The sequence below is a fragment of the Echinops telfairi genome, unplaced genomic scaffold, assembly GCF_000313985.2.
Source record: "Echinops telfairi isolate 266 unplaced genomic scaffold, ASM31398v2 ScPeMD7_18;HRSCAF=68, whole genome shotgun sequence".
Lineage (NCBI taxonomy): Eukaryota > Metazoa > Chordata > Mammalia > Afrosoricida > Tenrecidae > Echinops > Echinops telfairi.
The window spans coordinates 46,184,794-46,207,032 of record NW_022103915.1 but is presented as its reverse complement, the minus strand read 5'-3'; the positions used below and the strand labels follow the sequence as shown (position 1 = coordinate 46,207,032).

The 22,239-nt window shown below is 35.6% G+C and overlaps 1 protein-coding gene across 1 annotated transcript in view; it reads left to right on the top strand.

Annotated features, from left to right (window-relative positions):
• Positions 1–9,489, top strand: part of LRRC9 (leucine rich repeat containing 9) — a 148,168-nt gene extending 138,679 nt beyond the window's left edge. Inside the window, exons 32-33 of the mRNA XM_030884954.2 lie at positions 7,665–7,833; positions 8,654–9,489. Of these exons, the coding sequence (XP_030740814.1) occupies positions 7,665–7,833; positions 8,654–8,693 (209 nt within the window). The 3' untranslated portion in view covers positions 8,694–9,489. The remainder of the gene's footprint in view (positions 1–7,664; positions 7,834–8,653) is intronic.
• The last annotated feature ends 12,750 nt before the right edge of the window (positions 9,490–22,239 follow it).

The following is a 22,239-nucleotide window of genomic DNA, read 5'->3' as shown; positions in this document are numbered from 1 at the left end:
GATAACAGTTGTATGAGCCCCTAATAAAATGTTTAAAAAAAAAAAAAAAGAAAGTGGAAAAAAACACAAAACTACAGTCTTTTTTTCTGATATGCCATTGGCATTTTTCCCAGTCTGTAAGTTCTCTATTTCCTTTTTTTGTGAAGTCCTTTGAATGGCATAAATGTTTAATTTTTAGGAGGGTTTAGTCATCTAGTTTTCTTCTAGATGTGTTTGTACATTTTTAGTTATGTTTGGTAGGGTGTTTGTGTCATGATTAAAGTCCCTAAGTTTGTTCAATTTTTTTCTTCGATGACTTACAATTTTAGGTTTTTACATTTTTCTAATTTTACATTTAGGTTTGTGGTCTATCTTGTGTTTGCTTATTATATGATGAGAGATATGAATCCTGTTTCTATCATATGCATTTTAATCCAAGTTTAACATAAGATTTTCCCTAATCCCACTTCCTTACTGGCTATCATCTTGGCAAATTAAGGATAGCTACTACACTACTCCTTCTACGAGGGTTCACCTCTTCCATTTCTTTTTACTTCTTACATTATCCTCAGACCACCAATAGCAACAAACCTAAACATTACACAAATTATAAAATGATCTAAGTGCCTAGTAAGAATAGTAGATTACTTTATGTGGTGTAAGTATTTAAGGAAAATGTAGTTTAAAACACATCAAGTGGTGCTATGCGTTATGCATTGGACTGCTATCCGCAAGGTTGCAGGTTCAAACACACCAGCCATTACACAGGAGGAAGACTAGGCTGTCTGCTTCTGCAGATTTAGTCTTGAAAACCTTGCATATGGAGGTGACAAGTAGCTTTTGTCAGTGTACCTTTTGTTCTCAAAGAACATGTTTACTTTTAAACACTTTAAAGATGTCTTTGACAACAGATTTGCCTAATGCAGTACATCACTTGATTTCTTCACATTTGCTTCCATGGGCATTGATTGTTGATCTTAATAAAATGAAATACTTGACACCTTCTATCTTTTCCCAGTTGTGAAAATTTTTGTTTTCTTTATGTTGAGGTGCAATCCATAAAAGATGTAGTCCTTGATCTTCATCACTAAGTTTGTCAACTCCTCTTTGGTTTCAGCTAGCAAAGTTGTGCCATTTTACTTCACAGCTTGTTCATGAGTCATCCTTCAATCCTGAAGCCATGTTTTTCTTCATATAGTCCAGCTTCTTGAATTCTTTGCTCGGCATACAGATCCAATAAATGTGGTAAAAGGATATAATTCTGGAACACTCTTTTCCTGATTTTAAGTCATGAGCATTCCCTAATTCTGTTTAAAGAACTACCTTTTAGCAATTTTCTATTTAAATTATCTTCAGGGAAATTTTATTTGCATGCGCTATTAGTGATACTTTGATGGTTTGAAGGACATCATGGTTTGATGACTTCCATGTTTCACTGGCTCGCCTTTCTTTAGAATGGGCACCATTTGGTTGGCCAAAAAGCTGTCATCCAAAATGGGGCATAAGTGAAAGAACACTATCAGCATTGTATCCATTTGTTGAAAAATCTCAGCTGGTTCTCCATCAACTCCTGGAGCCTTGTTTGTTTGCCAATACCTTCTGTTCAGCTTGAACTATTTTCTTCATATCAGTTCTTGATCATATGCTAGTTCCTGAATGGGAATTTGAAACACTTCAATGTGCTCCTCTGGACCTTGTTCATGGATCAAGAGGCAAGGTGTGCAAACAGAACAAGGGAATGTTGCATGTGTAGAGGTTGTATCCTTTCACTATACTTACTCATTCTGATTGCTGAGCAAATGATCAGAGAAGCTGGATTATATGAAGAATGTGGTGTTGGGATTGGAGGAAAGCTTATTAACAACCTTTGATATGCAGATGACATAATTTTCTTGTTAAAAGTAAGGAGGACTTAGAAGTACTTGCTGATGAAGATCAAGGATTGTAACCTTCAGTATGGATTACAATTCAATATAAAGACCAAAATCCTCACAAGTGAACCAATAGGCAACATCATGATAAATGAAGGAAAGATCAAAGCTGTCAAAGATTTTGTCTAGATCGATGCTCATGGAAGCAGCAGTCAAGAGACCAAAAGACACATTGCATTAGGTAAATATGCTGCACAAACCTGCTTAGAGTATTGAATAGTAAGGATGTTACTTTGAAGACAAAGGTGCACCTGATCCAAGCCAGGGTATCTTTAATTACCTTCTGTGAAAGGTGGACATTGAATAAAGAAAATCAAAGAAAATTGGTGCATTTGAATTTTGGTGCTAAAATGAATATTGAAAGTACCACGAACTTCTTTAAGAGGGCAAATAAATCTGTTTTGGAAGAAGTATATCCAGAGTGCTCCTTAGAGGCAAGAATGGCAAGACTTCATCTTCCATACTTTGGAATATTGTCAGGAGAGACAAGTCCCTAGAACTGCGAAAAAGAGGAAGGCCTTCAATGCGATGGATTGACACTGTGGCTGCAACAATGGCCTCAAGTATGGGAACAACTGCGAGGATGGCACAGGACTGGGAAAGGTTTAATCGTGCTGTGCCTAGGGTCTCTATGGCTCAGAACCAACTCGATGGCACATAACAAGAACAAGCTCCTGAAATGGTTGGACATTGACCAAGTCTTTTTAGTGCAATTACTGTTTTCCTTCCATCTTCTTTTGATGCTTACTGTATTGTTCATGGTTTTTCTCAGTCTTTCAATATTTCATCATGAGACTTGAATTTTTCCTCCAATTCTCTCACCCTGAGGTATACCAAGTGTGTTTGTCCCTTTGGGTTTTGTCATTTCAGGCCTTTCACACTGCATTATGATACTTGCCCATACTATGTCTTCTAGAGCCACTCTTTGAAATCTTCTGTTCAGTCTCTTAGTTCAGCATTTCTTCCACTTGCTTTAGCTACCCTACAGTCAAGAGCAAGTTTCAGAGTCTCTTTTTGACATACATTTTGGTCTTAACATGTTCCCTGTCTTTTTGATGGCCTTTTGGCTTTCTTTAGGGACACTATTCTTGATCTCATCTCACAACTTGTCTGGTGTTCAGTCACTAGTGACCAGTGCATCAAATATATTATTGAGAGAGTCTCTAAATCCAGGTGGGATATACTCAAGGCCATACCTTGGCTCTCAATCTATGTTTCCTTTTTTTTTGAGCTTCATATTGAACTTTCATTTGAGCGATTGAAATTTGTTCTACTTTCAGCCCCTGGCGTGATTCTAACTGAGGATTTTGAGCTTCTCCATCATGTCTTCATAGATATAGTCAGTATGGTTCCTGAAAGGCCTACCTGTATAGTTTCCCTTTATGTTTTTGAAACAGAGTTTTTAGCAATGTATAAGTTGTTTCACTTGCAATTTCTATTATGTGATTTTCTGTCACCAACAGTTTTCTTTTAAATATTTTCTTTTTAACAGTTCTATTGGTATATAATTCCTAAACCATAAAATTCAGTAGTTCAGTCATAACACAAAGAGTTGTACAATCATCACTACCATCAATTTTAGAACATGTGCTTCATTCTTGTACTCATCGTTAGTAGCCCTCATTTCCCTCCAGCCTCTCCTGCCATACTCCCAAGGAACCTTTAATCCATTTATGGTCTCTATGTATTTACCAATCCTGAATTCCATACATAGGAAAACATTTATAAAGAAAAATAACAACAGTAAAAAAGTGAAATAGAGAAAAACTTCAATAGAAAAGAAAGCATAGAATACTAAAAACTAGACAAAAATTAAAATGGGTTAATGGGAAGATCACATGATAAGGTTTTAAATTTTAACCTAATTACATCTGTAATAATCCACTTTCCAATACACTCTGCTTGACAGCAAGGCTGTTCACATTCCTGGTCTCTGGTCAGAGGGGATGCACCATGTCATTCCCCTTCACCTTTTATAACTGTAACAACTTTAAAGTGTGTCAGAAGGGAAATCAAATGATATTACATTATAACCATTATACATCTTGCATAACTGACTTTACAATGTTCTCTGTAATAACAAGCCTATTCACAGCCCTCATTGTGGTCAGAGGGGATTCACTGGAGACTTAATCCAGGTGTAGACCTGTAAGTGGATTTGGAGCTTCCATTGTCACCCAGAGCCTTCTGCAAACTGAATGTTCATTCACATTTGTAAGCTCTAATCTGTGAGGAAAAGAAGGATTTCTCTTAAATTGTCTCCCCAAAACATATGCCAGACTTTGCTTGAGATTAACTGTTCATTAGGCAGCGAAAATAGGTCAGAGGTTATTCTCCTTAACATCAGCCATCTAGAGCGGCCAGACTGTATAGTCTGACTCACTCCAAATAGGGCCCATTCCTTTCTGTTATTGTTCCCTTGAAGCAGTGCCCAAAGGCAAGCCCGGGACCATGCTAAGATGACTAGATCATCCCCCTCCTATTGCTTGTATTGCCTATGTTACAACCCCTCTCTATGACGTAGTTTTATCTGCTATCAGGGGGCTTGCATGCCTCATAGGATAGTAATTGCCTGCTTTATTGTATGAGACACCAGAATGATCAAACCTGTTCACGGATGAATCATACTGCCCTTCTCGGTGACACATAATGCTGTGATGTATCCCCCTATAATAATTTGATGCGTGATTAGCAATAAATAAGGGGGCTGCTCCCAAGAAGGGGCTGCTCCCATGGAGGTGGCCAGCCGAGGGTGGCTGGCAGAGGGCAGCTGAGGAAGGAGGGCTGTTTCCCATGGGGGGCTGCTCCCATGAGGGTGGTGGACGAGAGGGCAGCTCCCGCGAGGGAGGCGGCTCCTGCTCTGGCAGCCGGGTTCCCCCCACAAGGACCACCAAGCGGGGCATAGATGAGCAATGCTACCATGTAATATGTATGAATGTATTATTGTATTATCTCTCATGCTCTTGATGACTTTAATATAATACTTATATATCTCAACCGTACAATTGTGCATTATTGAACCCAGAAGTAGTATTACTGAATCCGAGTAGTAGTAATAGTAGTAGTAGTGGGTGGGGACTGGCCTTTCACCCCCCAGCGCCAATTTTTTAAATTTAATACTACACTAATCCCATTCCCTCATTCAGATTTGAATATTTTAAATTAAAAATCCTTGGATCACACAGGTTGGTGTGCTAGGTTGACGCCTCACTTCAAACAAACACTTGCTTATTTGAAGACAAGGATTTAACAGCCCAGATGCTATTCCTTTAGATAGCCAAGCACCATCTAGTTTCCTCACCATACTTTGCTATAGCACCCTTATCTTCAGTGATCTCATCATGAGGGTAAGCATCAAATAGGGCCATGTCATAAGAACTAATTGTTCTTAAGTTGGAGCTAAAATCAAGTGCAAGCCTAAAATCCATATATCTATGGTTTATATAGGTCTCTGATACACCTTAGAGATATTGTCATTTTATGTTAGAGCACATTATCAATTATCCTGCTGGGGCATAAGTTAATTCTTCTAATAGTGTCATTAATTTAGCCAATGGTATAGAATTTATAAGGGTCCATATTTTCTTTTTTTCAGTCATTTTATTGGGGGATCGTACAACTCTTATCACAATCCATACAGCCATTCATGTGTCAAACACATTTGTACATTTTTTGCCATTATCATTCTCAAAACATTTGTTTCCACTTGAGCCCTTGGTATCAGCTCATCATTTTTTACCTTCCCTCCCTGCCCTCTCTCCCTCACAAACCCTTGATAATTTATAAATTAGTATTATTTTGTCATGTCTTACACTGTCCGACGTCTCCCTTCACCCACGTTTGTGTTGTCTGGCCCCCCGGCAGGGGGTTATATGTAGATTCTTGTAATCGGCTTCCCCTTTCTAACCTACCTTACCTCACCCTCCTGGTATAGCCACTCTTACCACTGGTTCTGAGGGGTTCATCTGTCCTGGATTCCCTGTGTTTCCAGTTCCTATCTGTACCAGTGTACATCCTCTGGTCTACTCGGATTCGTAAGGTAGAACTGGGGTCATGATAGTGGTGGGGGGGTGGGGTAGGAAGCATTAAAGAACTAGAGGAAAGTTGTATGTTTCATTGTTGCCGCACTGCACCCTGACTGGCTTGTCTCCACCCCATGACCCTTCTGTAAGGGGATGTCCAGTTGCCTACAGATAAGCTTTGGGTCTCTACTCTGCACTCCCCCTCATTCACAATTATATGATTTTTTGTTCTTTGATGCCTGAAACCTGATCCCATCAACACCTCGTGATCACACAGGCTGGTGTGCTTCTTCCATGTGGGCTTTGTTGCTTCTGAGCTTGATGGCCACTTTCTTATCTTCAAGCCTTTAAGACCCCAGATGCTATATCTTTTTATATCCAGGCACCATCAGCTTTCTTCACCACATTTGCTTATGCACCCATTTTGTCTTCAGCAATCCTGTCGGGAAGGTGAGCATCATGGAATGAAGGGGCATATTTTCAACTACTGATCTTTCATCCTTGTTTCCAACTTTCACATTCTAATCACCAGTAATTATCAGTTATATTTGATCAATTTAAGACTGCAGAAATTGCTTCTGTAGAACCAGTGATATTTTCATCTTTGGCATTAGTGGTTAGTGCATAAATTTGAATAATAGTTTTATTAACAGGTATGTCTTATAAGCATATGGATATTACCTTATCATTGACAGCATTGTATTTTAGGACAGATTTTGAAAAACTCTTTTTGACAATAAATGCAATGCTTCCTTCAATTTATCATTCCCCAGATAGTAGACTATATGATTGATTCAAAATAGCCAGTACTAGTCCATTTCAGTTCACTTCATGCATTCATTTGTTATTGACAATTTCTTCTTTTCCACGAGTCATATTTCATAGATTTCACATTCAAATTATTAATGGATGCTTGCAGCTGTTTCTTCTTGCTTTCAGTAGTACCGCATTACAAAGTAGGGACCTGAAAGCTTTATTCTAGCCGCCTCATTAAGGATAACTCTTGTTTTGAGGAGACAGCTCTTCCCTGTTCATAGTTTGAGTGCCTTTCAACTTGAGAGGCTCACCTTCCATCACTATTTCAAACAACCTTCTCATGTTACGCATAAGGTTTTCACTAGTCCGCTTTTTAAAAATCTGACCATCCTGGGTCACTCTGTTAGTAGTCGAGACACGTGGTGGCATATCTTCTAGGACTACAGGAACACACAAGCCATCACAGAGTAACACACTGACAGACAAGTAGTAGAGGTTGGACATTCCGTATTGTGACTAGTCTCCTTAACCACAAAGTGTTATATTCAGAAATGCCATGAACCCTGAATTCTTCTCCCTAACTCCCTTTTCATGAATTTCTCTTCTAGATTTTCAGGTACTACTAATTGATAAGATTTTCTAGAAATATCCCATAATCTCTTTTGTGTTTTTTATTTTGCCCCAATTTTTTAAAATAATAACATCATTTTATCTGTCCATTTATTATATCATGCAATCCTGGATTTTTATATTTTAAAAAATTATCTAGCTTCAAATGTATTCCCTGGATCAGAAAAAATTTAAGGAGCATGAAGTGCTGGTGATATATTCCAGGCTTATATTTTTATTTGAAATTTAACATTCATGTTATGAACATATATCGCATATATATTTAACTGAAGGATAACCAAACATTTATATTACTTAATGCTTTGTATTGCTGTATAATTTTAACTGTCTGAATTCCTACTTTCAGACAAAAAAACCAAGAATGCAGTGAATCTGACAAATAACACCCGAAGCTTCCATACAGAACCAGCTTTTCGGCAACTAAGAGGGACAAATCTTTCCCAATCTCTTTTATCACAACAGAATGTCACATCTCTAACTGCGCAAACACACCAGAGTAACCAAGAAGAAGGGAGGTAAAATTATTTTGTGTATAACTTATCATTTCTCATCATGTATTGGAAATTCTCCCCACATTTGCCATTCACATATAAAAATAGGAAATACTATTATTAACTATTATATACTTATTCTGGAACTAGGAAAAGCTGCTAGCCCTAGAATAAGACTTCTCCCACACTCACCAAACCTTTCCCAAAGTCCAGTTTATTTCCATCAAAATGGCTATCAAAGTGGAATAGTGCTCACATAGTTTTAATGGGAGGAGCCGTGGTGGCATGGTACTTGGCTGCTAATGGAAACGTTGGAATGATAACATGCAAATTACTTTTAATTGCATTCTCCTCAAACTCACAGTACTCCATATCAGCAGATAAATTCAACTCTAGGAAATTATGAAGGCCAAGCATTTTACAAATTTGTTGAAATTCTTCTTTTTATCTTTCCTTTGTCTCCCCTCCCAGAGCCCAGCTCAGTGCCTTAGAAACTGCTAGTTCCATTAAGAATCCTCTGTGGTGCTCAGCCCCCATCTGCCTAGATTCCCAATTACTACTGACCTACCCCAGTTAACTTGTCCCAGCTACTGCCCTGTCCTGGCAGCGGATCTAGCTTAGGCCTGACTCTTGCTAACTGACATGCTACGCTGTTATAACCTGTCATATCCCACTGGTTCCCCAGGATTCAAATATCAAAATTCTTTTCTTTTTTTTTTTAGTGTCTTCTTGAAATTGTACACATAATAAAAGACAAAGTGTTCACTATAGAATTACCTTGTTAGCTGAAATACTAAAAATTATATCACCATGAATCCACTCACAGATGTTTTCTTTCTTACAGAATGCCTGTTAACAACCTTCCCAGGTCAAATCGAATGTAACTGCTTAAGGAGAAATGATGATACAGCAAGAGATCTATTTCTCTTTAGTAGTTGTACAAAAACCGGTAGAGAGTAGTGGGTGAAAAAAATATGAATATGATAATCCTGTTACTAAAGCATTTCTGTTCCATTATCACCCCTGGTGAATTCTACCTCAAATCACTCCTTTATTGCTTTCTTTATGGTTATTCTAGTTTTTCTTTGGATGTCTATGCTAGAGAGAATCATGAACTAGGATTATAGCAACCATCAGTTTGAAAAGGTAAAAGTGGCATGCAACCAAGTCCAGAGAACTAAATCCTTCCTCCCAGTAATGGAAAGATTTATTCATAAAATATCACTATGGCCAGCATAAGAAGATATTAAGAAAAAGTAACAATAAGCATATTTCATATAATGCCTCTTCATTTGGGGTTATAAAAAAATAAAGCATGTAGTTCTTACCAAAAACAGCTCTCACAAAAGCAAGATTTTTGTTAGTTTAACTAAAGATTACAGTTTTCACCTTCTACTTACAAAATATATATCCTCCAACAAGGCTGCTCCCCAAATTGTTTAGAGATGTAAATTGTGGCCTTTAATAGTAGCTCCTGAATTTGACCACTCCGTCACTCAGATTCCAAGAAAAGAGGAAAAAGAATAATTTCATATCCAAATTCCTGTTGTATATATTATGCCCACAGTGATCCTAAAGCAAAGATATATTTAACCTGAGTGTAGAAATTTTAATTTTTGACCTTTAATAGTAGTATTTTACTTAAAATAGTTTTTCTAAACTATTATACTGAATAGTAAGTACTAGGATAAATGATAAATCAATCAAATATTGTTTTGAACTTATATATTTATTTGTTAACTACAGTTCTTTACATTGATGAGTAAATCAGTCATCTTTTTATATAAAAGCACAATGTCTAAATGTTTGCAGATTTTGGTTCAACTCTACATAGTTTCATGATACTCTATTATATTAAAATAAAATATATTATTTTATTAATATATTTGTACTTTATAAGCTATTTAGAAATTATTTTACCATTATTTTGGAAACTATATAATTCCAAAGTGAAAAAAATTTTGTAGTTCACTTCTTTAAGTGTTTTTAATTTAATCACGTCTTATTTGAAATTTTTAATATAGTAACAGATTGATTTTGAAGCTCTTACTGTGTGTTTCTTTAAAATAACTGCTACGCTTATGAAGGACTGAGTGCCATCAATTGATTGGAACGCCTGGTAATCATGCAAACCCAACTGTGCAGTTCTTAAGGTGCCCAGAAGATGTCTGTGTTGCCCATTAGTCTTAACAACTGCTTTCCTGAGCGTGCGGGAGAGGCCGGCTCTTCACAGTGTGGGAGAGGCCTGCTCTTCACAGTTTGTTACTACACCGCACCCATGCCACATGTGTGCAACTGAGGTAAATAATAAAGGTGGTGGAGAAATAAATATAATAGCTCTTCACTAGGGAATTTTTTTCAAGAACAAAATCTATAGTTATTCTTGTTATACATCATTTAGTTAACCTCATTTAGTTAACGTTTGACACATTTTGAATCATTTTTCTATTCATTTTAAAACATTTGATAATTTTATTTTTACATACACATTATCAAAGCTTAAGACACTTTATACTTTTCATTAAAAAGTTTTTAATTAAAAAAAAAAAAAAAGTTTTTAATTAATTTTTACTTGCCCCTGAATTTCTTCTTCAAAGTAAAATACAGTAACTTGTAATACGTAACTTGTTAACACTAAGAATAAGAAATATGTACTTAAGTTATAGTTATAAATTATTTGTAATACATTATACCTGATTACAACACAACAGACATGTGTATAGTTATTGGCAATATTTTTAACTTGTAACCTCTGACTCACAGTATCAATGATTATTCTAATAAGTATATGAATTAGACATAGCATGCACTGTCTTTATTTATACATGAGAAATCTATGGATTAAAAAAGAGTAGACATCACTCTGAGTCCTAGATTTCCAGACTCCAAATTTACTGGGTTTTTTTCAATTACTGGATGTGGCATCAAATAATACTTAGAAAGCTTACAACTGTGCCATTTAATTATCAGCTGTCTTAAAGCCTGAATGCTGTGAAAACTGTAAACTGTCCATTCTTTTCCAGTGTACTGAGTTGAGGGAAAATGTCAGTAAAATTATTTCTTTGTTAAATACACTGGGGAAGAATGAATAGCAAATGACTTGATGGATTTATTTTGCATGCAGTCATATGCATGGACGTTTGGCTTGTTTTACATGCAGGGCAACTCCACAAACCACCTGGGAAGCTGGAATAGCCAGAGTGCCTTAACTACAGATTAAAAATGTACAACGCTGAACTGCATGTAGATGACCTAACAGTGACGATGTTAACTGCAATTAATGGATTGCTCCGTGAGAATGTTACTAGATTTATAGTCCTGAATTTTCTGACATTGACACAAAATTTTACCTCATCGTTAATGTACATTGTGTGTGTTTTCAGGTACTGCAGACTCATTGTAAAATAATTCTTACATTTAAGTAACATGCTATTTTACTACTTACATTACAGGGTCATACATTACAAGAAGTGTTGAGTGTTTTAAAACATTAGATCTTACTCTTAGTTACACCCTAGGCTCTTAGCTTCAATCAAATGCTACATTAAGAAAATACGTTCTATCAAGTTCTGTATGAGCAGGAGCAAGTACTTTGGCCAAGCTCTGTTAGCTCTTCAATGAATCTAATGAAATCAGATTCTTTATGGAAATAGAACCTAATTCTTTATGGGATAGAAACTAATTTGTTTTAATACCTATGCTATAAAACTAAGCTTCTGAACAACCTCTAAGTGCTTAAATGTTCTTATTTTCCTACACATTTCCATCATTGCTAAAAATACTTTTAAAGAAAACCTTGTACCGAATTGCAATTGTAGTTTGTTATTGTTTTTTATAACTGGGCCAAGAAGGAGTACACAGTTATTTTATTAGAAATATTGTTTTACTAAATGATTCTTTTTAAAAAATATGAAGTATTCTACTCCTGCTTTTTAATTTTTTTCTCAGTTGTGAATAAAACTGTTTCATACACCATTCAAAAGATGCTTTTCACACTCAGTTGATGCACTTTCAGACCTTAAGCTCTTGGGCTAGGTGATGGTCTTTCCGTACAATTTAAACACAATGAATGATTTCCTAGCAAAATCATGAAATTCTGTAACCTAGAAATAAAATCACACATTCAAAGGGACTTAGTAGTCATTTAAAAAGCACCTTTTATTACAGGTAATATAGTTTACTTAGACCTTACCTTTAACTATTTTGTGCTCTTTAAGTAAATCAAGAAAATAGCAGCTATTTAAACAGTGGTAAATGGCAATTCCACAACATTACCATTTTCCATTTAAGTCTCTCTGATTTAAAAATACCTATTTTAAAACTTGAACATGTTTTCATTATATTGTCATTAAAATATGAGATTATTTTTCAGATGCTTTGGTAAAGATCCATCAAAATAATAAGATCAATAAAAATATTTTGTTAAATGTTTAAAATTATTTACATTTTTATCAAACATCAAGAAATGGCTATGAAGTATTTTTCATGAATGGTGTTATACATTGTATGTGGTCTTTAATCTTATCACTTCTTATCACTGGTCTTTAATCTAATTCACTTCCACCTATTAAAAATCTTTCATACCAGCATAGTCCCATTTGTAAACATAACACCATTAGGGGGTAAAAAAGTTAGTAATGATTTGTATGCTGTAAAAATAGCAATGACTGTATTTTAAACAGAAAAAAAGAAATTAAGGTGATATGATTGGAAAGCTGTAGATTTTAATCATGAACTTGACATATTTTACATCTTGCTTATCACAAAACATTAGTTTTATCTTTTTCTAGAAAATGTTTCTCATAATTTTAATGATTTGACTCCACGATATATTTCTTCCATTTCCTGTTATAACAGAATACTCATTCCTTCCCAACCCCAGACAAAAATGTTTTGTGTCTCTCAAAGAATAGCCCAAAGAGACTAATCTGTGAAATATATATATATATATCAATAACATTTTTAAGTTTCCAATTATTTCTTATCCCTTCCTATCAATTTAGCTGAAAACAGGTATTTACAAACACTGGTAGCCTACTTTCTTAAGGCCTTTCATTTTTATGAAGTGCTTTAAAAAGAGTTCAATCAACCTTAATGGTGCATTTTTAGTTAAGGAAATAGAATGGAGAGGAGTCAATTTGAGCTCCCAGATGAGCAAGTGTCTTCAGAAAGAGCAGGCATAAATGGGTTTAGAAAACAGAGAGTAAAATGCAGGGAGCGAGCACTCAGGGAAGCCAGATACAATGGAGAGAGTAAAATACAGCAGAGCCTTTTATGCTACATACAATTGGAACAATAGACTTGATCCAGCCATCTATGTTAAACTGTTAAAAGGTAGGTGAAAAGCAAGCTGGAATTCTATAAAGGGTGTTGAGGAGCTGTAGAATGAAGAGCTTTAAATCTAAAGAGAATGAATGCAGTCATTCAATGGGATGGAAATGAAGTCAAAATTGGCATATTTCTCAAGTTAATTTACCTCGTGAAGAACTCTGGTCTCTTTTTAGGTATTAAGCCATTACTAGTAACAAAATAGTCTTTAAACTGCCACTACTGAAGTTTCTAAATCTTAATGTATTGGACAACATCTCGAAATTTATATATATAAACAAAGTTAGATAAAAAAATTTGCTACAAAATCATAGAAACCATTACTCAATAAAAATACAAAAGTGTGAAGCTGTTGTCTGTCAACTTAGCCTCCATGTAGGTCTAGACTCGTCTGAAGCTGGTGTTTCCATCTCTCAACCCTTCCCCGGAAGAATTCTGCCTTCCTCAACCAACATCACATCCACAACAGTTTGGGCCACTCAAATGTGTGTTCCCTTCACATGCTCTTTAAGTTTGAGGAACTGAAAGAAATCTAAAGGGGCAAGCTCAGGGCTCTAGTGTGGATGATGAGGTCAGTGTTCCCAACAAAATTTCTCAAAGAACATTCCTTGTTACCTTTGAAGAATGAGCAGGTGCCTGTCAATGATGGGGGAAAATTCCTTGATGCAATCATCCTAGTATCTTTCTCACCAATACAGTTTTCAATTTTCTTAAAAACTTCATAATAAACCTATGATCGTCCTTTGATTTTTGAGAAAAATCTATCAATAACATTTTCCTCCTTTGGAATCCCAAGAGGATCACCATAAAACTCTGAACTACCTCTCTGCGCTAGATTTAATTGACTCAACAGATTCTCTCGGAAGCCATTGTTTTGACTGCCAAACTCAAGGTCAGCCATTTGAAGAGCCAGTCGCTGCACAAAAGAAAGATGAGGCTTCGTACTTGCGTAAAGATTTAGTTTTGGAAACCACAGTTGCAGTTTTATTCTGCCCTATAGGGTGGCTGTGGGTCAGAATCTCCTTCATGGCCATGAGTTCGAGAATGAGAGCAAGACAGTGTATTACTGAGGGAATTCGCTACAAAATCATAGAAACCATTACTCAATAAAAATACAAAAGTGTGAAGCTGTTGTCTGTCAACTTAGCCTCCATGTAGGTCTAGACTCGTCTTTACATATAAAGACATGCGTAAATATGTTTTATTTGGAATAAATCTGTGCTTGTATGATGAGAACTCTAATAGCAATACCTTTTGTGAGTACCCTTGTATTGTCATAAGTAAAAATGCAACATATAGGTTCCACACAATTGTAAGAATTCAATACTATTGTCTACATTAATGTATTAATACTACATTAATAGTATATATTCATATATCCCTGCCCTTAAAATAAAATCAAGTTAGATTTAGTGACAAAGGTGAAAGCATACAATTACAAAAACCTAGAAAAGAATTAAACTTGATAATATATATTGCTCATAGAATAGGATACTGTGAAATGAATTTATTAACTGCTTTAATTTTTTTTAATTAGCTGGAAGTCCATCAGAAAACTTACTTTCTACATTTTGGGGAAATGCTTCTTAAATATATTGATATGGTTCCCTGTACTTTAGTAAGTATGATAAGCCAAGCAAATGCAATTTTGTTTTCAATAATTTGGAGTACCACCATGTCATACATAGTTTACTGTCTCAGAGAAATAGAGATGAAGAAAATTGGGTAGGATGTATACTGATACAGTCTGGACATTACTTAAAGAGTCAAATGCCTGACATAGTCTTTGGTCTTCTGGCCTGCTTTGTTGTTGCTTCAAATTCTATGAAAGAACAATTCAATTGTTAGGTGAAGGCTCTAAAAGTTTCAGGTGTTATTAGCTGAAGCGTACTACTTTGTTACATTATGGTTTGAATGGAGGCATCTATAAATGAATTTACTAAAACTAAAACCCTGTTTATGTTAAGTCTCAAAAAGAATATGAAAATGTCAGTCACATCGTTGTTGAATAGTTATTATTTCAAGTACTTATTTATTCTTTGAAAACTTAGAAACCACCAAGAATTTAAACCACAAGAAGTACAGAGTTCTCAGAAACAGCAAAGACTTCCCAGTATCATGGAACTGTTGGATTTTCCGTGTACTATAAAAAAATAACAAGTGGAAATCTGTTATTACAATAGGAGTATTTTAGTTACTTCTGTAGTCAGAAGAGCAACAGGACATTTATTAAAGAGCATGAAAACTGACATTTTTAAAGAGCATTATTTTTATAGGGGAAACAATTATTGAAATGGTGTTTGTTTTATAACTTTGTGATTTTAAATGGGATTCTAAAAGTGAAATATTTATTTATAATATTGAATCCTGCATCTTTATCAATGATTTTCTATCATATTTAAAAATCAGTTAAGAATATAATTATGAATCAAGATGGAGAAAATCAAGTGAAAAAAAAGTAGAATTGCAGATTCCTAGAGTACTTTACTCAGATTGGTCATAAGAAGCTTGACCTCCATACTAGATCATAAAAATTATATTAATTTTGTCATGAAATGCATTATACAAAGCCTTTTCATGCTATTAGGGAAGGGGAGAATTCAAATGTTTTTTTAAAATTCTAAAATAAAAGTTACTTAGCTCTAATTTAATTTGGAGGTATAATGTAGCATTGTAAACATTTATGGACTGATACTTTGTTAATTGATACTATTTCTTTGATATAAACCCATTTATTCATTTGTATGTATATAATCAATTTACCACAACTAAATGGCTTATGTATTAAAGAGGTAAGTGTCTGAGTAATCTTAGATAATCAAGAGAGACACAAGAAACAAAAGAATAATATAAATCAAAGCTATCCTATTACTTACTGGACTACTATGTGTGACATGTTTTACTGGGTCATCTTTATGACGATCGGTATGTTCAACTCCATTGTTGTGGCTACTATGTTAATCAACTTCTGTGAGGTTTCTCATGATTTTGTTGGCTACCTACATTAGCAAACATGATATCCTTTTCTAGTGAGTCCATAGGCTCACTTTTATGGACCACATCACCGGATGTATAGTGGTAAAGTGTTGGACTCTAACCCCAAGGTCAGCAGTTCAAAACCATCAGCCACTTCAGGGAAGAAAGATGAGACTTTCTACTTAAACAGTGACAGTGTTGGAAACTCACAGGGGTAGTTCTACCCTGTCCTATAGGGTCACTCTGAGTCAGTATTGACCTGATGGCACTGAGGTTTTTTTATGGACCACATGAACCAGGATCCTTTGTCTCTCTAGTTAGCAGTTGGGCTTAGCCAGTGGGAGAGACTGGTAATACATCCCAAAGTGAGAGAAGAGTGAGACTTAGATTTACAAGGAACCTTGGTGGCTCCATGGTTAATTAAGCACATGGCTGCTAGTCAAAAGGACAGGAGCTCAGGTCACACCAGCCACACCACAGGAGAAAAGCCCTGGCAATCTGCTGAAAGAAATTACAGCCTACAAAGCCCTCTGGGACAGTCCCATCTTGCCATTTAGAGTCACTATGGGCTGAATTCAATGCAACAGCACACAGTATCAACACAAGTATTCATCATCTACAAAGGCCACAATACCAACTGTGTTCTAAAACTCCCTTGAGTTCTATCAAATTCTCTATCCTCTAAGGAGCCCCAGCGGTGTAGTAGTTATGTGTTGGGCTGTGATCTGCATGGCTGGCAGTTTGAAACCACCAGCAACTCTATGGGAGAAAGACTGGACTTTCTACCCCCTTAAGCAGTTAGTCTTGGAAATCTATAGGGGGTCACTGTGAGTCAAAATTGACTCGATGGCAGTGAGTTTGATTCTTTGCATCTCCCTTCTCTTACATCTCAGGCCAAAAGGTGTTGCTGGTCTAAAATGCTTCATCAACCTTGGTAGTTTCCTTTAATCCTAGCCACACTTTTGGATTAGTCTCTTCTTAAAATTCTTTATCATTCCCATTTGACAATTCCTAGACCCTAGGAACACTACACAAGCAGATGGTATTAAGGATTATGTCTTACAGTTAAAACAAAATTACCAATGGAAAACCTAAAATACCTAATTGTTTTCTTTTAAAATTCATTACTTTTATGGCTTGGAACTAGACATACTTTATTCTACAACAAGATGTTAATGTCAGGATAGAACTGAGATGCACAACATGGAATATCTTGATTCCTTAATTTTTTGTTTCATAACAAAACAAGTTCACAAATATCAGCATTTTAATTATGGATAAAATCATTCCACATGTATATGATCAAAGTTACTTTATTCCATTTTACCTTAACTAAATTCCACTTATAACTATTCATTTGTATTATCAATATTGAGAAAGACTAAGAAAATTAAGTTAGTTTACTAATTGAACTCATGAAAGAATGAAAATGGGTGTCATTTAAATAATCTTTACCATGACTCGATATTATAGTCCAACTTTTCTTGCTAACTTTAAAAGAACCAATGTATTTTACATTAGCTTCAAATTACAGTTGAACCCTCGTTTATCGCGGTTAATCGGTTCTAGACCCTACCGTGATAAATGAAATTCCGCGAAGTAGGATTCCTTATTTGTAAATCAAATATTTTCGTAGTTAGAGCATAGAGGACATGAAAAAACACCCTTTAGTCACCATTACACTTGTATTACCCAATTTATTAAACGAAAAAGGGAAAATGCAGTAAAACATTTTGGACGTTACAATTATCATTTATTATTTATTATATTATGAAGTACAACGGATGGAGCGAACGGAAGACTCATTCAAGTCGAAATGGCGTGCAACCTCCATGATTTTCTTGCCATCTTTGATCATATCCAAAAGTTTTACCTTTTCCTGGATGGTGAGCATCTTCCTCTGGCACTTATTTTTATTGTCAGAAGGCTTAGAAGAAGAAGCTCGTTTAGGAGCCATCATAGGGCTTAGATAAAATTTCTTAAAAATTGCAAACAATTACAGTACACTGTACAAAAGCAAAAATGCATCTGATACGTAGCTCCGATACGTAGCGATGCAGACAGAAGCGTGTACAGTATGAGCCAATCAGTGGCAGTAATGACAGAGCATGCGCTGTTAAGCAAAAACCGCGATAGAGTGAAGCCGCGGAAGTCGAAGCGCGAAGTGGCGAGGGTTCACTGTATTTAGTTGACAGCAATTTTTTAAATGGTCTTTGAATCAAGAAATTCATTAAAAATTGAGTTCTTGCCAGCATAAATGTCTCTCTAGATATTTAAGTTCTCTATACATTTGCCACAAGTATTCAGATGAAAACTAATAATTTCTCAGTTGAAATCAACTCAATGCTAGGGAGTTTGGATTGGTGGTCAAGTTTTCTGCCACCAGATAGTTATTACCTGAATTTAGGAATTATGTATAAGCAACTACTCATGTCATCAAATGAGGCATATCTGGTTCTAAATTTTTCTTGTTAAATTTTGTTTTTTTTTTTTAATTGTGAATTCCCTATCCATTAAACTGTTAGCTCTTTGAAGTTAAATGTCTTTTATAAATCTTTGTATCTGCCTAGATAATGTGCACAGACTTTTGCATATAGTGAGCCTTAGTAAAAACCTGTTATATTTATTATGCTACAGATACATTTTCTGTTCAGTCTAATTGAGAATAATTTTAAATAATGATAAAAATAAATTCTATGTGCATTTTAGTATTCCTTGAGATGCTCCTGTCTTTCCACCAGTAGTCTACATGCATTTTAAAATCACACACTGTAAGAATCCCATCTTTGGGTAAAGTTGGAGAATGAAAAATAGATAAAAAGGAAACCTTAAACTATCCTGAGAGGCAATGTACTATTCAATTCTTCTTCACAGATTGTAAATTATAATGGGAATGTTAGAACTGTCAAATTCTTCCCAAAGCAATCTTCAAAGCTAATCAACATAGACAATCACTCTTTTCATTTCTGTAGCAATACAACATTTTAAGCAGTATCTTTTGATTGGAGTTGTCTTGAAAATTGCTTAGTTGGAGGCCTTATTTTAAAATGCACCAAGCCTGAAATATTAGATGCAATTTACCACACAGCCTAAAGGAAAAATGAAGTATTTGGTACATTTTCCTTAATTGTTTCTGATTACTGCCTGGTAAGCTACAGCATGTTGTGATCTTCAAAATCACCTTCAAGGCCTTCAACATCTTTGACCACTGCTTGTAATCAAACAGGCTAAATACAGAATAAATCGACTACATAAAAAAACAAATCTTCACAACAGTAGCTTTAACAATACTTAATTGACCTTACAGAGAACGGTCTCAGAAGGTACAATGTTAGTACCTAATGCGTGCTGACTATAAGACTGGTAGCCAGGGACGTCTGACCACCTTTCACCTCACGAGCAGGAAAGAGAATCATTATCAGCATAAACTGGCCATGGTTGATTCTTAGGAGGCAGATGTGACCTCCTCTTTCCAACCTGTTTACTAACTGACACCATCCCTCCCACAGCACTCTGCTTCTCTGTGTTGCACTGGCCACACAGAACTCACGGACAATACTTACGGTCACAGGGTTTATTAGCGAAGTCACAGGTTGCAAATCAGGCTCGGAGTTGACTCAGGAGACAGATCTTTGACCGGGATAGCTGCTTCTCAGCTATGTCTGGAGCAAACCTCTTGGGTTGACTCAGCCTCTGTCCTACGCAGATAAAAGTTATAATGCTCTTCAGTTCCATGAATATGTGTCCAGAGGCACCCCAACTCTACCAACAAGCCTCCTGCCCCCCAAATACTTAACCTCTCTCATTCTTGGGTTCAGTGAACCTAGATGCACTAACTGCACAACCCATTCCACCACCATCTAAAGTAACTCAGCTTTCTTGTAACACAGGCAAAGACGCCCAGTGAGACATCTCCTGCTAGTCTCCAGCTTCCACTGCCTCGGCTGACAGCTTAACTTTCCTTCTCTCTGCTGTCTTTGGTGTTACAGCAATCTCTGTCTCTGGTTAAAGGAGTGCCTAGACTCAGGGAATCCAGATCCAAAGGATCCCCCTTTTGCTATGGGATTGGCTCTCCTTTATGGCTACTAGGATAGCAAACAGACCAATCCCTTCATTAGGCTTCCATATTTTCATGATAGCAAGCTTTCCAATATCCTTGGTGGACTACCAGAAGCTCATATGCATATCCTCACCTAGTCTTTTGGTGAGAATTACAAGGGCTATGGCTACAAGAGCCAAATTACATAATCACTGCACTGCAAATACTGATTAAGGTGACACATTACAAACATTAATATTGCTAGAAATCACTATGCCCAGACATAGTAAAGTTAGTTTCCCATAATAACCATGCCTTGTTTCAATCTGTTTAGCAATAAACAAAGCTTAGCCTTATAGTCAAGTATAGTTACTTAGAAAAGCTATATAACTAGGGAAAATACTATTACATAAAATAAACTTTTAATTATCTAATTTATGATAAATTTAACAAAATAATACAAATAACAGGAATACAGAGTTAGATGGAATTTAAGAGGCTTTGCCCAATCTCTACCTGTTACTGAGAAGGAAGCAAGTCCAGAATGTAAGTGACCTGCCCCATGTCAAATACCAAGCTTTTTGTAGTCATTGAATTATAGCTCTGATCTCGCCGTTTCTGATTAAATATACCTTTCGTGGCACTATGAAATCATTTGGCTGTTTCATTCTTTTTTTTTTTTTCCTTTCACACTAAGAGCACTGTCTTCTTAAACGTCTGCTATTTTAATCTGGAGCAAATTTCTCATAGCCATTTATCCAACAAGGAAGAAATCAGTCATTGGGTTCATGCTTTGGTGAGGTATGAGGAAAATGTTGGCCTTTAGGTAAAGATCATGAATAGAAGATGGTATTCGTAGGTAGAACTACTTTTGTTTCTGACCAAAGAAGTCATTCTCTTTGGTGAGGTGATCAAGAACGAAGCATTAGGAATAAAACCGGACAGAGGGAAAAGTCCGATCAGGGCCCTCTTTTTGTTCTTTGAAATGGTTTGCTTCCTCCTAAGGCAAAGGCTAGTCATTCGGTGCATCAGGACAAAAAGGAATCAGTTCTTTCTGGAAAAGTCTGCATCACATTCAAGTCAGTATTTTTTAAATGTACTATATTTGTAAACTGGGGACGAGAAGCAAAAATGAACAGAGGATATCTATCTTTTCATAAGAGTAAATGGAATTTTTATGGGTGATAAAGGGATAAGTTGCCATGGTACACTAATTAAGCCATTCATAGTGAAAATGTTTTCATTTGAGTTTTACAGGAGAGGGTGTAAGTATGTGCTTGGTTTCAGTGCATGCCTTAGGCAGGGCATATATGCCCTTGAAAAAGAGCTTGCCTCTCATTTTCTATTCATTTCATTATCTATTATTGCCAGGAGGACATTAAAAGAAAAATGTTATAGACAAGTTTTGCATTAGAAACTACAAATAGAAATGCTTTTTGGTTTTCCTTAATATATGCTAACTGCTATAAGTAACCGCCGTCCTTCATTCCATGCTGTTCTTTACTGGTAAATACACTTCTAATTACAAAGTCTTTTAGGAGGAAATCTCTATTTAAAACATAGGAATTTGCTATGTGGCTTAAGACATATAAGTAAGAGAATGATTTCTAATTCCATAGGATCAGTAATTATTCTTATATACATTTCTATACACTGGTCTTCATTTAAATTAAGAGCCTCAAATGTAGTTTTGATTATTATCTTCTTAATTACTGGCAAAAATGTTTTTAAATGGAAGCTTTCATTACAATTAGTCTACTAAAGACAAACCACTTACTAACATTTCTTTAATGACATGTGATCATTGGGAATTGAATAAAATAGGATTTCCATGTATTTCATTTTAGATATTTTAACATTGTTTTCATGTGTTAATAATATTCTGCACATACACATATCTATGCATACATGAACACATGCATATATATTTTTACATATATATTAAAAATTAGGATTTTACATTCAACTGAAAAACTATCTCTAGACTATATACACAAATTTAGTAAATTCTCTCATTTAGTTAAAATGAATATTAAAGATTCCAAAGGATGACCTATTGATGAAATAATGATGAGGTCCTGAATCTA